The 17,935-nt window shown below is 41.5% G+C and overlaps 1 protein-coding gene across 1 annotated transcript; it reads left to right on the forward strand.

Moving 5' to 3' along the window:
• Positions 1 to 2,434: 2,434 nt before the first annotated feature.
• LOC310822111 (ependymin-like) lies at positions 2,435 to 4,120 on the forward strand (the record flags this gene model as incomplete). Its single annotated transcript, XM_083694418.1, has 5 exons — positions 2,435 to 2,527; positions 2,990 to 3,124; positions 3,385 to 3,571; positions 3,809 to 3,896; positions 4,048 to 4,120. The coding sequence occupies 5 exons, from the start codon at positions 2,435 to 2,437 to the stop codon at positions 4,118 to 4,120; spliced, it is 576 nt and encodes a 191-aa protein (XP_083550544.1).
• Between the last annotated feature and the right edge of the window lie 13,815 nt (positions 4,121 to 17,935).

Here is a 17,935-nt window from a genome sequence, read left to right on the forward strand (position 1 = left end):
TATTCTATTTAATTGCATTGTTAATGGAGGATACTATACAGGGACACATTGGGAGGGAACAAAGTGGAGCAGAGTTCTGCCATCTTAGGAGACTGGAGGAGAATTAGTTTAACACTTTATTGCAGTGGTTGAAACACAGAGCTGATACTGTATGTTTGTGAAGTAAAAAAAAATCATCCTAAAATCTTGTCCTTCTTTTATACTTTTGTACCTCAGGGTGTGTATTACGAAATTTATCGCCATAACAAAACCTGTACAACAGCACCCATTAAGGCTACCTGGTTCCCTCTCGGGATTCCCAATGATGCCCACTTCCAGTCACAAGTGATCATTGGAACCTCTTCTGCTCCTGGAGAAGGGCTGCTGGTAAACAACTGGGTTGGAATACTACCTGAGTATAAGGGTGAGTTACTTGATGTGTAAGCTATGTGGTCTAGAAAACCATGGTCACTATTCCCATTCAAGCTCCCCTGGCACAGTGACTATCATGACTGATAGTCGAATGTACATGCTCTCTTCACAGCAAGGTACTTCATGACTTTCACTGAATTTGGTTGTCTACCCGTTACCACCATATTCGACATTGAGAACGACGGCTATACCTTCAGAAGGTTAGTGGTACACTATACTGGTACACTATACTGTATGTAATGCTTCAATTTGCACAATGTTAAATCATGCTAAGATGAATTCATGTTGTCTCATGATCAATCATATCTCCAGTTAGATCCAGAGTCTGATCATGACAGAAACACTGTCTCAGGATCCCAGATGTCTGCATTCCTTAATCCTCCACTCGAGAACTCTAATGTGACCCCTTTCTTTTCTATTCCCAGTTTCTTCGACATTGTGCTTGGAATTGAGAATCCCGAAGTCTTCATCCCTCCTCTTTACTGTGGTAAAGCATAACCAGTCAGCAGTGGAGCATCTACAAGTCCTCTCTGAAATTCAAAGTAACAGTGTTGATGTAAAGAATGTTGATTTGCCCCTATTTGCCACCATGATCATATTAAATCATTCTCAAATTAACAATTCATGCCATTGTAAACACAAAGCGGGCACGCTTTAACTTCAAGGGGATTCAAATTAAATGACTTGCTACTAAGCATTCTATTCAAATGATATAATGCTTTGTGTTTTTACCTGGTGTCTATACAACTAAATGTATTCAATCAAATATTTCAAGTGCGATGCATGTTGTTTTTGTCATGAAAAACAACCCTAATGTAACACAAGACTCAGCCATACTCAAACTACATTCATTCATAACTTCAGAAGAACAGAAAGAGCATAGAAGACACATGCAGCCGACGTCACGTTACCTGAGTAGACGATGGATCCATGGTACCATGTGACACATAGAGTGAGGGCACAATGGGGAACAATAAAAACAACACCTTTATGGAATAACATAGAATGTACAACACTTCCTCATTATATGTGTCTGTGACAAAGTGCCAATTCTGCCGATGCTTACTCAGGACATGGCATACCTTTCCAAATGGTCCCTAAAAGCAGCAAACAGCAATACAAAGCTACTGTGCAAGAGTGCAAACATCACCTTTCACCTTGGTAGTTTTCCCCAGAATGAGCATGTTGTCATTTATAGCTACCATAACCAACACTCCAAAGTACACAGAAATGTCTAAACCCCTTGTTTTCATTGTACACTTGAGAATCAACATGACAAATATGTGTTTTATTTTTTGTTTGCTTGATGTTGAGGACTGGAGAGTCGTGAATCAGAGTGTGTAAAGCAAAAGTTGTGTGATGCAAAAACAGCTACTGGCCAGAAGATGGTGCTCTCTTGAAAAGAGTACAAGCAGAGTGCAGACTGCTAAGAAATGTGTTTTTAATATTAGCACAGACATACTGTAGGGCAAACAAGGCAGCTGTGTGTCTGGGTAGTCTGGGTACCTGTGTGTGTGTGTGTGTGTGTGTGTGTGTGTGTGTGTGTGTGTGTGTGTGTGTGTGTGTGTGTGTGTGTGTGTGTGTGTGTGTATGTTATTTATAATTGTAGATGTAAACAATAATAAAATCTTATAATAATAAAAACTTAAAACCTGTATAGTAGAAATAAGGGTATGATTCAGACCTTTTGTTTCTTCTTGGCACTGATCCATATCCTGTCATCATAGGGCAATGTACAAGTACTAATCATGTGGTAACAACTGACACTTTTTTGGCACAATACTTAATTCAAAGAATTCAACACAATATCTACCTGTTACCAAATGGCAAATGCACTTACTGATCTGGTAGGACACGTTCTCTCTCTCTCCGACATTTATGTAGTGGCAACATTCTGTAAATTGTATGAATTGAGCTGTAGCCTTGTCAATGTATCTCAGAGAGCGCTTGCTCTCATTTAGCAATGTGACCGTAATAAAAAGCTAAATAAGTAACCACGGTATCTCTCAGTGAGAGGGACCACATGACTGGAGTCGAAGAAGAGGACGTAGTGAGGTGTGTATATAAGGACACCTTGGATAGGAAGGTGTGCCAGAGGACTACTGAGAGTGAGCCAGTACCTTCTGTTAGACCTTCATTAGACCTACTCTACTCTACACTATGCAAGCCTGCATTCTGTTGACCATCAGCCTGTGTCTGGCTGTTGGTAGCTTGGCCCAAAGACCTGAACCATGCAGTAAGTGAGAATTAGATAGAAACAAGTTCTAAAATTATATATATGGCACTATATGGTAGAACTATAGTAAATTCACTGTTTCATAAATGTTTTTCATGAGAAATACCAGGTTGCATCTCTAGGAAATGGCTTTCTTCATTCAATGTAACAAATGTGTTGGTTTTTTTAACATTGAAGGATCCCCACCTTTCATGGAGGGCAGTGTGACAGCGGTATGTAATTTTCTGGGAGGCAATTATTTTGTCTAAGACTCTGTCATGTTTAAATGTAAGCAGAAATAGGAATTATGAATAACCCAAGAATGATATCATGTGTATATTGATTTATTATCACATGTAACAGGTGTTCCCCAAGGAGGGTTATTCTGTTATTGAGAAATTCGCATATGACGGTTTTGGAGAGAAGGAATACTTCCAGGCTCTCGTGACTCACAACAACCACACCGTCTTTAGAGAAAACCTCTATCTCTTTAAAGAGGTAACATTGTTTAACCTTCTAATTACAAATGCTTATTCTATTTAATTGCATTGTTAATGGAGGATACTATACAGGGGACACATTGGGAGGGAACAAAGTGGAGCAGAGTTCTGCCATCTTAGGAGACTGGAGGAGAATTAGTTTAAGACTTCATTGCAGTGGTTGAAACACAGAGCTGATACTGTATGTTTGTGAAGTAAAAATCAGTAAAAAAAAATCATCCTAAAATCTTGTCCTTCTTTTATACTTTTGTACCTCAGGGTGTGTATTACGAAATTTATCGCCATAACAAAACCTGTACAACAGCACCCATTAAGGCTACCTGGTTCCCTCTCGGGATTCCCAATGATGCCCACTTCCAGTCACAAGTGATCATTGGAACCTCTTCTGCTCCTGGAGAAGGGCTGCTGGTAAACAACTGGGTTGGAAAACTACCTGAGTATAAGGGTGAGTTACTTGGTGTGTCATCTATGTGGTCTAGAAAACCTACCTCATGTTTTTTAAACACCATACAAGCTTCTCACCTACTGTACCATGGTCACTATTCCCAATGAAGCTCCCCTGGCATAGCGACCTCAGATATATCATCTTCCTTGTCATATAAGTATAGTCAGAATGTTGTATATCAAGCTTGTGTCATGTACTTTCATGACTGATAGTCTGGTGACTATGCTCTCTTCACAGCAAGGTACTTCATGACTTTCACTGAATTTGGTTGTCTACCCGTTACCACCATATTCGACATTGAGAACGAAGGCTATATCTTCAGCAGGTTAGTGGTACACTATACTGGTACACTATATTGTATGTAATGCTTCAATTTGCTCATGACAGAAAAATGTTGCCTCAGGATCCCAAATGTCTGCATTCCTTAATCCTCCCCTAGAGAACTCTAATGTGACCCCTTTCTTTTCTATTCCCAGTTTCTACAACATTGTGCTTGGAATTGAGAATCCCGAAGTCTTCATCCCTCCTCTTTACTGTGGTAAAGCATAACCAGTCAGCAGTGGAGCATCTACTAGCCCATCATTAATTGATATAACAGGGTTGAATGATTTATTATTGTAGATGTAAACAATAATGAAATCTAATAATAATAAAAACTTAAAACCTGTATAGTAGAAATAAGGGTATAATTCAGACCTTTTGTTTCTTCTTGGCACTGATCCATATCCTGTCATAACAGGGTTGTATGATTTGCCCTTAGATCCTACACTTAGAGTACACCATGATCATATTAAATAATTATCAAATAGACAATTCATGTCATTGTAAAAACGGAGAGGGCACATTTTAACTTCTCCAGAAGGGGAGATTTTAATTAAATAACTTGTTTATAAACATGCTATTCAAATGTATTCAACTTCTATAATGTTTTACCTGGTGTCTACAAAACTAAACATATTTCATATTTCAGATGAAAAACAAACATGTTTCATGAAAAACTAACATAATGTAACAAAAAACCATAATCAAACTAAATGTGTTCATAGCTTCAGAAGAACAGAAAGAGCATATAACAAGTAAGACATGTGGGGCCGGTTTCACAGACAAGGCTTAAGCCTCGTCCTGGACTAATTCACACTTTCAATGGCAAATTGCCACTGAGGATGCTTTTTAGACTTGGACTAGGCTTAAGCCTTGTCTGTGAAACTGGCCCGTTGTGCTACCTGAGAAGCCTAAATACACATTTATAGGATAACATATAATGTACTCATTATTCATTATTATGCATATGCAAAAGTGCCTATTCTGCAAAGACTAACTCAGGAAATTACACACCTTTCCCATACACATTCACCCAAATAGACCCTAAAGAAAAGCTACGGCACCCACTATCCAGGATATCCTTGTTCGTTCTTGCTTTCTTAATTCTTGCTTCCATACTGCTACAGCCAGTACATTTTCAGAGTCCTTTATGCACAGTATTGCTACTTCAACAGCTTCCGTTTCCTCCCATCAGACTGTTGATCTGTTAGATAGTTTTAATAGTATGTGTCAGGTAACCCTAGATTCTGTGGCTCCCTTTAAGACCAAGAAAAAAGGGTTGGACAGAGCCACTCCCTGGCTAAATGAAAGCACCAGCGCCTTAAAAGGGGAGTGTAGAAAGGCTGGAAAAAAAAAGGCCTCTAGACTCAGTGTTTTTTTACATTCGTCTGATGAAGAAATTGAATGTTTCTGTAAAGAAAGCGAGATAAAAGGATTTCTGTAATCTGATCTGCAAGAACTCTCAAACTGTTTAGTACTATTGACAGAATTGTAAATGCCCCATCAACCAAGGTTACCCACCATTCTCCCGAAGAATGTGAAAACTTCTTGCAATTGTTTATTAAGAAAATTGTGAATATCAAAGACCAAATCATCCATCCCGTACATGACCTGACTGTTACTTACCAATTGGAGGTAGACCTGGATGAATTTGTTCCTGTATCAGATGAAACCCCATCAAGATTATCCCACACATGAAATCCTCTTCTTGTCCCCTAGATATTGTCCCTACTAGACTACTAAAGGAGGGAATGGAAACATTCTACCCCAGTATTTTGGATATTATTAATAGCTCCCTGGCCACTGGCTCAGTACCGCCTAACCCTAACCCTAACCCTAACCCTAACCCTAACCCTAACCCGCTTCTTAAAAAGCCAAGTCTGGACCCATCAGTTTTAAACAATTTTAGATCCATTTCTAAACTCCCCTTCTTATACAACGTTTTAGAGAAGGTTGTCTATAATCAACTGACTAGCTATCTAGATATGAATGATTTTTAATGCTGACTTCAATTTTGAGAAAACAAATCAAAACAGTTGTACAGTCATGTTTTTATCAGTTGAGAAACATTTCCAAAAATACAGCCTTTCTTGTCATTTACCGATCTAGAAAAAGTCATCCATGCATTCATCTCATCTCGTTTAGATTATTGCAACTTCCTCTGTTCATCCCTCAGTAAAAAGTCCCTCTCACGGTTACAGACAGTCCAAAATGCAGCAGCTAGGGCTTTAACCAGAACTAGGAAAAGAGACCACATCACCCCAATTGTAGCCTCCTTACACTGGTTACCTATTAGTTTTAGAATTGATTTTAAGATTTTTCTGATCACTTTTAAGGCTCGGCTGTGTCTGGCACCAGACTATATTTCTGACATTTTAATCCCCTACAAGCTTCAGTCTAAGATCCTCAGGCAGGGCCCTTCTGGCCCTTCTGGAGTCTAGACTGAAGACAAAAGGTGACCGTGCCTTTGCCATTAGGGCCCCTAGACTCTGGAACGACATGCCTGAGGATATTAGGCTAGTAAGATCTGTATTTTCTTTTAAATCTCTTCTTAAAACTAATTTTTACAGACTAGCCCCTTTTTAATGTGTTGTGCTTTACTGTTTTCTACTTAGATTTTTGCTTTTATTTGCATATCTGTTTTATCTGCACATTTGTAAAGCACTTTGTAACACTGTTTTATAAAGGTGCTGTATAAATACAGTTTATTATTATTATTATTATTATTATTATTATTATTATTATTATGAAAAGGTAAACATTCCCCAGAATTTCTAGCAACCATAACCAGCACTCCAAAATACACAGAAATCTATGCCCATTTCCTAAATCCATTGTTGTCATTGTACACTCGAGAATCAACACTACAAAATGTATATCTGTTAGCTTATTCTTTTACATTTAAGCATGTCCACTGCTGGAGAGCAGTGAGTCAGCGTGCAAAGCAGAAGTTATGTGATGTAACAACAGCTACTGACCAGAAGATGGCGCTCTCATGACAAGAGTAAAAGCATAGTGTGCTTTTTCCACATTTTGTTGTGTTATGGACTCAATTTAAAATGGATTAAATTAAAAGAATTTGCCATCAATCCACACACAATACCCCAGAATGACAAAGCGAAAACAGGTTTTTAGAAATTTCAGAACATTTATTAAAATTGGAATACAGAATACCTCATGTACATAAGTATTCAGACCCTTTGCTATGACACTCATTTACATAAAATGAGCTAAAATGCAAAAATGTCATCAACAAATCAATCAACAAAGTTGAATTGAGTCCATCTTAATGCAAGGATAATAATTAATGTAATTTTGGAATTAATATCTTCTTTGGAATTAAGTTTTTATCACAGTCGATGGGACAACATTATCTCAGTCACTCTACAAAATTGGTCTATGTGGCCAAAAACAATCCCTTAATGGAAAATAATTTATCTCATATCCATAATTGTGTTTGCAACAATGAATTCAAGTGATACAGCCAAGAAAGTGGCTGGAAATGTGTTTACTTGGCTTTACTACAAAGCATTAAGTTTGGTGCAAATCCAGCACATGCAATGCAGTTTCCGCACCACCTCTCTTGTGAAGAATAGTGGTAGCTGCATCAAGTTATGGGTATGTTTGTCACTGGCAGGGACTGGGGAGTTTGTCAGGATCAAGAGAAAATTATGAAATTTGCTGAGTTGGTAGTGACATCCTAATCTACAGTGTGTAATTGATTCCTATGCAAATCAGAGACCCTGTAAAAACAAAGATATTAATTCCAAAATTGATTAACTATTATCCTTGCATTAAGATGGACTCAATTCAACTTATTGAGTGATTTGTTGATGACATTTTTGCATATAATAATTAAGTGTCATAGCAAAATGTCTGAATACTTATGACATTTCTAAAAATGTGTTTTCGCTTTGTCATTCTGGAGTATTGTGTGTGGATTGATGGCAAATTATTTTAATTTAATCCATTTTAAATTGAGTCTATAACACAACAAAATTTGGAAAAAGTGAAGGGGTCTATAGTTTTAACGACCACAGAATTTGTATTTTTTCATAAGACTCTCATAGAGGAATGGTCCAATGGTCCTGTAGCTAGTTCTTCAGAATATAATGATGCTGTGTTTTATTTCTGTTCCCCCTTAAAAACCACTGATAGATTCATATGTGATTCTATTAACATTATCTTGGTTGCAGTAGCAGAATGTGTAAGTGTAGAGATTTGGTTTATATTTGTATGGGACAGAATCTGGAGGGCAGAGCAAAATTAAACACAGGATAATTCTGATCAACTGTTCACTTTAACAATTGCAGTGTCTGTTGTGTATCATTTGGAATTATGTCAGCCAGTCAATGAAAAAAACAGTACACAGATGATGTACAAAAACAAGTACACTCCCACACAAAACCTTTCAGTTTAAATAGGTTTTATTAATATTGTAACATGCTCCAGATTGAGAATAGGATGTCAATTTCAATTCACAAGAGATGCTTTTGTGCAGCCATATTTTTTGGCAGACAGTCTTTAAAAATGGGTAACTGGAGTGAGGACAGTAAACTGGAGATGGAGGTAGTTGAGGACTTGTTCCACAATGGTTAAGAGAGACAGGAGCTCTTGAAGTTATGGTCCCAGGAGGGTACTGAGTAAGTATGACAATGTATAGGAGGACGTCTCAGTCAACAGACATCAGAGTTACTCTTTGTTCTTGTAGCTCTGGAGGTTGGCAAGAATCCAACCAGAAGGTCCCAGGATAGCCAATGCGAACATCCCCAGGCCAATCACAGTTTCCTGCAGATGAGAGGTAGGTAGAAAGCATTATTATTAAACACATTGCTGTCATGCATAAGATTGTGGTTTTCGTCAGCTAGACATTTTATACTTAATATCCATGTTCGAATTATGTTACCACATTATTACGAGAGGAAAATTGTTTTGGTATAACTAATTGTGGCTAGTATGAAGTTGCCCCCAGTCACGGATCTTGTATCAGCTACCCTCCCCATATCCTGACCTTGAACATTCATGGAGAAAAGTAAAACTGACCGAAGACCAGCATCTAGGAGCAACTAACCCTACGAAAACTACGCTTTCTATGCAGAGATAATAACCACCAGCATTGGACCTTGATTACACCAACCCTAACTGCTAATACAGTCAACCCACCGTTAGCTACAAGCTAATATGACCTTCCGATCCAGTTCGCTTTTAGCTGGCTAGCCATGTTCGGTAACGAAAGTCAAGACAACAGCTAAGTATGTAAACATATGCCTAGTATTAGTGTTTGTTCGCCTACATGAATAACGTAGCTAGTAATTGTATTTTAGCATGTAGTTCCGCTGACAGACTGCTAGTGAACCAACTATCCAGCTAGCAACATGGCGTAGCATCAATGGCGCTAAGCTTGACAGGGACATTCTGTTGCCCGTGTAATCTTTATCTAAACGAAGTTACTTACGGCAGGTCCGAGAGGGTCCTTGGCCGGTCTGGTGAAAACATTGGCCCGCTGGTTAATTGCGGGTCCCCGCACAGCAGGGGCAGTGCGGGTAGCGATAGTTCTGAGAACTCCAGACATCTCTGCTGTGTGTAAGCAAATGTTCTTGAGAGAGGAAGTTGATCGCGGAGGCATGGAGGTGGTGTTTCTGGGATAACCGAGATGTTTCATGGGAGTTGTAGTTGTCAACATGTTTATCTCTGATAGTTTTCATACATAGAAATATAATCTATCGTCCTGAGAAAATCGTAGAATTTACTGTTCGAGTAAAATGTGTTTTTGACGAAAAATTATTATGAATATAGGCTGCAACATGGAAAAGGACAGACACATGTTTTCCTAATTTGGCCGCTCCACATACACATACTCCACAAAAAAATAAATGTATAGACTAGGATTGAATATGTGCGTGTACGGGCTAATGACATGTAGCAGAGACCTAGAGGGAGTTACTGTTTGTAGCATGGAAACAGGACCTATCAAGGTCCTAAATATTGTCCAAAATATATCAATAGGACATTGAGGCATTAGTATCAAAATTGGTATAAAATCATTGATTTGTCACGTTCACATTTAGAAAATAAATGATATTTCCTTCATGGTGCCAACACCAACACCTAACCCAAGTAAACAAAATACTCGCATCTCTGAAAATATAAATGTGAGTAATGGTAACAGTTGTGGCCGCAGTGGTGTTCATCCACTAGGTGGAATGAGTGAGCTGCCATCCTGCACATCCTGTATTGTTGTTTTTAACTGTAACAATTGTGTCTTCCTATTTGTGAAAATAAACTAAACCAGAATTAAACTAAATGGCTCCATAGAAGAGCATGATTCAAATTCAACATTTCTGGTCCCTTTTGTCATGTATGTACGCATGCGCATTGGAAAGAGAGTTGATATATAAGCATGTAACGGCGGAAGCCTCGCTCTCTCTCATCTGTCCTATCTGTTGTACCAGTTAATAAACGCGATTGATACTGCCAGACGTAGCCATCATTTTATATAAGCTGAGACTTACACATGGTGTCAGAAGTAACGCGAAAAGAACACAAGAATCGGAATGGCAAAGTTTCATCCTCCCGAGAGCTTGGATTTCACTCGACCGGAGCAGTGGCCGGAGTGGCGGCAACGGTTTCTGAGGTACCGTTTGGCTACGAAGCTAACCGAAGAGAGCGGTACAGTGCAGGTTAGCACGCTGTTGTATGCGCTAGGCAGAGAGGCTGAACAAGTGTTCAGTACCTTCGTTTTCGGCGAAAATGAAGAGGATGATAATTATGATACAGTACTAGACAAGTTAAACACGTATTTCGTACCGAAAGTTAACATCATCCATGAGAGAGCACGTTTCCACCTCAGAGTGCAAAAGCAAGGGGAATCAGCAGAAGAGTACATACGCACGCTGTATGAGCTAGCCGAGACATGCCAATTCGGCGGGGCTAAAGTCGAAAACATACGCGACAGACTGGTAATAGGGATATTCGACATAGAATTATCGGAGAAACTACAACTGACTGCCGACCTAACACTAGACAGAGCAGTGGAGATGGTGCGACAGTCAGAACAAATAAAAGGACAAGTTAGCCAACAGGCTAAAGCTAGCTCCACGGACGCTAGCTACCTCAGCGAAGTGGCGCGAAAGCATGCGCGCGCTTCGAACCCCCATGCAGGAGGGGGATGGAAACAGCAGCGTGGAGGCAACCGCAAAGTTCGACCGCCAGCTCACCAGGACAAAAGGGGGGAAAGGAATTGCTTCCGATGCGGTAAGGACCACCCCAAACAAGTGCAATGTGTAGCCAGGAATGCTCAGTGCAGGAATTGCCAGAAAATCGGACATTTCGCTGCAGTCTGTAAGTCAGCTAAAGTAAACGAGTTAGTGAACGTCAGGTCAGAGCACGAGGCAAGTCTGAGTAGTGGACAGTTTCTAGGAGAGATTAAATCAGCATGCAAGATTAAAGATTCTACCACACCATGGACTGTGAAATTACACATTAGCAACACGCCAGTCACCTTCAAGATTGACACCGGCGCCGACACCAGCGTGATATCAGAGGATACTTACCATAAGCTCAAACATCAGCCTGCATTAGCCAGGGACAACACCTCTCTCGACAGCCCGGGAGGTAAACTTAATTGCCTTGGACTTTTTAACACTACGGTGAAATATGCAGGCCAGTACTATAAATTCACCATCCACGTAATCAGAACAGCTAACGGCAGTGACCTGTTAGGACGTAATGTGGCCGTAGCCATGGGCCTGGTTAAAAGACCAGGAGCACCTTTGATGCAGAGCTGGGCCTACTGAAGGTCAAACCAGTAAAAATTCGTCTCAGAGAGGAGGCTGTCCCGTACAGTGTGAGCACTGCGAGGAGAGTGTCCGCCCCTTTGTTTCCCAAGGTCAGAGCTGAACTGGAGAGGATGGTGGGATGCGGCGTCATCGAGGAGGTCAAGGAGCCAACGGAGTGGTGCGCTCCGATGGTTCCGGTCCCGAAAAAGTCTGGCGAGGTGAGGATCTGCGTCGATCTGAAGCGGCTCAACACAGCCGTAAAAAGAGAGCGGTATGTGCTACCTACCATAGATGACATACTGCCAAGGCTGGCAGACTCACGTGTATTTTCCCTGCTGGATGCAGCCAGTGGGTTTTGGCAAATCCCACTGGACACAGAGACTGCCAAGCTCACAACATTCATAACACCATTGGGGAGGTACTTTTTCAAACGGCTTCCTTTCGGGATTGCCAGTGCCTCCGAAATTTTTCAGAGGGAGATGTCGGTGCTGTTCCGCGACCAGGAGGGAGTCGAGGTGTTTATGGACGACATCCTTGTCCACGGTAAGGACGAGAACCAACATGAGGAGAGACTCCAGGCAGCGCTACGGATCCTGAGGGATGCCGGCTTGAAGCTGAACGAGGGGAAGTGCCGTCTGCGTCAGAAAAGACTGACATACCTTGGACACTGCATCGACAAGGAGGGCATTCGGCCCGACCCATCCAAGGTGAGCGCCATAATGGAGATGCAAGCACCAAGCGACGTGCCAGGCCTGCGGAGGTTTCTAGGCATGGTGCACTACCTGGGGAGATACCTGCCCAGCCTATCAGACACAGTAAAGCCCCTCAACGACCTGCTGAAGAGTGATGTGGCATGGACCTGGGACACGCCCCAGGCCGAGGCCTTCAGCCAGGTAAAACACAGCGTATGCACAGCACCCACACTTGCATTCTATGACATCAACAAGCCTACAATAGTCAGCGCAGACGCCAGCAGCTACGGGCTGGGAAGCGTACTGCTACAACGGCACACTGATGGACTTAAACCTGTGGCATTCTGTTCAAGAACACTGACAGATTCCGAGACGCGCTACCCGCAAATAGAGAAAGAATGTTTAGCAGCCGTCTGGGCTTGCGAGAGGTTTTCTCATTACTTGTATGGGCTAGAAAATTTCACGGTTCACACAGACCACAATCCGTTAGTGCCCCTAATCAACAACAAAGATCTCGACACAGTTCCTCTGCGATGCCAACGTCTGCTCATGCGCCTGATGAAATACAACCCCACTGCAGAATATGTGCCAGGTAAAACACTGACAGTAGCTGACACACTTTCTAGACAGCCATTGCCTGTAATGCAAAATGAAGTGTCAGAACTAACCTGTGATGTCTCAGCATTGGAAGATGCAGTCCACTCAGCATGGCCGGTGTCCCCGTCCAAGCTGGAAAGGATCAAGCATGAGACAAGCGCGGACTACGAGCTCCAGGTGGTGAAGAGTCTGGTGTTGCGTGGCTGGCCAGACCACGTGAGTAGCGTCCCCGTGCAAGCTAAAGCGTACCACCAGTGGGGAAACAGCCTGTCGGTCTCAAAAGGACTGGTGCTGTACGGAGAACGCATCGTCATCCCACACAGCATGAGACACGACATTCTCAACCGTCTGCACGACGGGCACCAGGGCATCACCAAGTGCAAGGAGAGAGCACGCATGAGCGTGTGGTGGCCAGGCCTGGAGAGAGAGATCCAGGACCTCGTGACAAAGTGCCCGGACTGCCTGCAGGTCAGGCCAACACAGAGGAAAGAGCCTCTGATGACGACACAGCTACCGGCCAGGCCATGGCAGCGGATTGCAGCAGACATCTGTGAGTACAAGAAACAGAATTATCTAATTGTCATTGACTATTTTTCCCGTTATCTGGAGATCGCCCACCTACCAGACATGACCAGCCAGACCACCTGTGCTCGTCTGAAGAATATCTTCGCGCGATGGGGGTGTCCGGATGAGCTGTACACAGACAATGGAGGACAATTTGCAAGTAAGGACTTCAGAAACTTTTCTGAATCATATGACTTTACACACATCACTTCCAGCCCTCATTATCCTCAGTCCAACGGTGAGGCTGAGAGAGCCGTACAGACGGCCAAAAGGATCCTGCGGCAGGCTGACCCGTTTCTGGCTCTCATGAGCTACAGGGCCACACCCCTTCAAGCTACAGGTGCCAGCCCTGCGCAGCTTATGCTGGGTCGCCAGATTAAGACAACAGTGCCCACACTCGACACGGTCCTGTCTCCCAAGTGGCCGGACTTCCAAGCGGTCAGACAGGCAGACGCCAGAGCCAAGGAAGGCTACAGGCGAGCTTACAACAGGCGTCATGGCGCTCGAGAGCTTCCACCTCTCAACTCAGGGGCGAGCGTGGCGCTGAAACTGGACAATGAGTCCGGCTGGACAACAACCGGCACAGTCCAGAGCAACCACCCTGCTCCAAGATCTTACCTGATCCAGACCGGCCGGGGAGTCCTAAGACGGAACAGGCGTCACCTACGCCCAACCTTCGACTCAGCCCGACAGCACGGCGAGGAAGAGACTGTTCAGGTGAGCGAGCAGCAACCAGGTGAGGCAGAGAACACGCAGGCGAGCGTGCATCCTACAGCCCGAGACTCACCCCAAAAAGAGACTGTTTCTGCAGAGCCCGCAGGACACGCTTCGACCCGGATGACGTCCAGGGGTAGAGTCATCCGCCCACCTGAAAGACTCAAAGACTTTGTCGTAGGTCACACATAGCTTGCAAACTCGGAGCAGAATAACCTCCGGCAGCTATGAAGGTTACTGGGTAGTCCACCCCATAACCTAGGTCATAACGCTACATGACTGATGTTGATTGTGTTATTAAAAAAAAAAAAGAAAAAAAAAAGAAGGGTTATGCATTGTTCAACATGCTTCTACATACTTTATCAAAATGATATGTATTGTTCAAGAGACCAGGCAACATCAATGCTCAGATAAAGCAATAGTCACAGGGTTTGACATTTCTACAATTTCAGTGTTGCCCTAGTTATTGACAACTTTTCTAAATTGTGTCTTTGTCTCAAAAAGGGGAAGATGTCATGTATGTACGCATGCGCATTGGAAAGAGAGTTGATATATAAGCATGTAACGGCGGAAGCCTCGCTCTCTCTCATCTGTCCTATCTGTTGTACCAGTTAATAAACGCGATTGATACTGCCAGACGTAGCCATCATTTTATATAAGCTGAGACTTACACACCTTTGTCTATCATAGTTTTCCTTCTGTCCTTTATTTATCCAGTCCTAGTGATATAGAAACGTCTTAAATGGCAACCCGAGCTTCATACAATACAAAAGATGTCTGTCTCAAATGGTGTCTGTCTCAAATCACACCCCATTCCCTTCATAGTAGGGAAGCCATGTAATGCACTACACAGGGTGTATGCTATATTTTTAGTTCATTTGTATGGTATAATTTTGAGTTTGACTGTTTCCAATGGTTCATTAGGATCCCTGTGTAAATATTATAATACTTCTTGAAGAATATTTTATGATTTATGACATCTTCTTTTAGTTCTTTGCGCTACATCATTCTGGATCCCCACCATGAAGTGCTTCTGAGTGTATCTGAAAGGATGGAACAGCATTAATTAAAAGACTGGATTAATCCACTCCACCAGGATGGATGGAACACACGCTTGTGTATTTTATAATCCTTATAAGGATTCCCTGCCAAATTCACCTCTCCTATGTTGACAAAGCAGCAAGAATACTGACTGGAAAAAGAGATTTATTTTAGTTGTTATGCCTTTTACACCCTGCTTTTATTTTTCTACATCTTCTTATTTTACACTTGAACATTTTACAGCAAGTGAGCTGCACTTTGGGCGGCAGTTTGCCTATGGGCAGTTCTGTGTAAAAGGAACCATGAGGAAATGCGTGTGTGTGTGTGTGTGTGTGTGTGTGTGTGTGTGTATGTGTGTGTGTTTCGCAATGGTGTACCTAAGAACAGTTACGGTATTACTGTAAATATGTGTTTATGTACAAGCGGAAGTGGTCATGTCAACCTGCAAGTGAGTGATGCTGAGTTAATGGATATTTACTGACTTCCCCACTGCGAGCATGGTGGTAGCGATGTTCAGGTTCTGGGACTTGAAGACCATGTCTATGATAACAGGGTCAAAGGTTCTGTGTTCACACACAAGCTTCCAGTCATGGGGTGAAGGTCAATAGGTCTGGTCGTCAAAGGTTTAGATAGGAGATGGGCAAATTATAAGATGAGATTGGCTAGTTATGTTTAATTAACATTAAGGTCAGCTTGTAACTACAGTCTGTTCCCTTGTTACATCAATTAGTGGCCGAGTACCAATGATCAGAATTGACACTTTACAGTAAATAAAAGTAACATAAAGGTAATAGAGAAACAACTATAGGCACATCTCATCCACTTACGGTGGTTCCTTAAGCATAGGCTGCACGTTCTGTGTATATATTATTATATACTGTGTATATATTATTATATACTGTGTATATATTACATTATTTGTCCGGCATACCAATACACTAAACTATAGTTACATGTATATACCTGAACCACTGTTATGCATTTTCTGTGAATGAAAAGTAAACAAAAATATATATATTACGAACTGTCAATCAAATATGTCAAGCCCAGTCAATCCTGTAGTCTGCAGACTATAAAGCTGATAAGCAAAAAAAGCTACTTACATTTACATTTGCATTTATGGCATTTAGCAGACGCCTTTATCCAACGTGACTTAAAACAAATACATTTGTCCAAGTGAATCATCTATCCATCAGTCATCATAAGAAAAAGTAATCTATGCTAGGACCAGGGGCCATTGGCAGTCACAATGCTAGAAGAAAGGAAGATCTTTTTTAATTTTTTAATTTTTTTTTATTTACAGGAGAGAAACTTGCACAGGGGGATAGTGGGGATGAAGAGGTCTTTAGGAGGGAGTACTTCTTGCTTCTTTTTGAGCATATTATTTCTAAAAAATTAGTATGTAATCTAACATTTACCCAGAAATTATTTGATATGGAAATCAAAGTCACTTTAGTGGACCTTTAAGCCAAATTCCACTTCTTCACTCGATGGTAATATTGGGAGGAGAGAATTATAGAGGGCTTGTTTGAGTTACAGATTAGAAACCAGGCAAGGCCAGGCAAGAACAGACTGTGCAGTCTCAAGTTGGACAATTTAGTGAAATTCTGACTCCACTGCTTGAAAACATGGCTTGCAGGTTGAATTTGGTGTGCCATGTAGGCTTGTTGAGTAGTTAGATTATCATGTTATAGACACTTCAGCTCGTGGTTAAATGTGTTGCCTACAACTGTCAGTATGGTCATTTTATTATCTGAACTGAACTGAAACTTTGTGAAACAAATTACCAATAGTGACCAAGACAACTAAACTTAGTGGTGCACAGCTCACCTTTAAGTGGAAGCAAATTGGAGCCCTATCTGTCAAATACTTTTTCACTTAAAAAATAAAATCTATTTCTAAAACAATCTCAAATTGAATCTTATCTGAAATCTGCAGTATTCAACAGTTTTCTTGAATTCAACAATTCAACAATTGACTTTTATACACACTTTGGAACATTTTGACTGATACATCTGATCGATCTGATAGATCTGATACATCAGACTGCTCATGGAACCACTAAGGCATCAGTCTTTGAGACACCACCCCCATATTCATTCTTAGTTTTTCCCCTGCAATGGTTATACAGGTAAGGTTGTGACATGCAAATGTGTACATGGAAGGGCAGTTTAACCCAGAAAGCAATGACATGAAGGCACAGTCGAAAATACAGTTTTCACTTTGTCAGGTTGTCATTGCATGTGACATGTGGAAACATGAACAACTGCAACATGAACATGTAGGGAAATAAAATAACATGGTCAAATAAACAATAAAGCTGCAAACAATATTGATAGAGAGAGGGGTAGAGAAAGAGGGGGAAGGGGGGGCAGGGTAAAGAGCATGTATATTCTATAATGGAAATGAGAGCAAGGTGCAATAATCTTCAAAGGCCTTGATTTGGAGTTTCGCACAGGTTTCTGTGACATTGGCTTATTGTTTTAGGTGTCTTAAAAGTCACACAAGTGCCACAGTTTACTAATTCTGTACAAATCAATGTTTGATTTACCTGATTGTATAACTGACACATACGTGTGTGTGGACACAATTCTAGTGGGCTATGTAAGTGAAAGACATTCAGGCAATAGTTTACACAGAATTTAATTTTTAATTAA

This window comes from Argentina silus (assembly GCF_951799395.1).
Source record: "Argentina silus genome assembly, chromosome: 2".
NCBI lineage: Eukaryota > Metazoa > Chordata > Actinopteri > Argentiniformes > Argentinidae > Argentina > Argentina silus.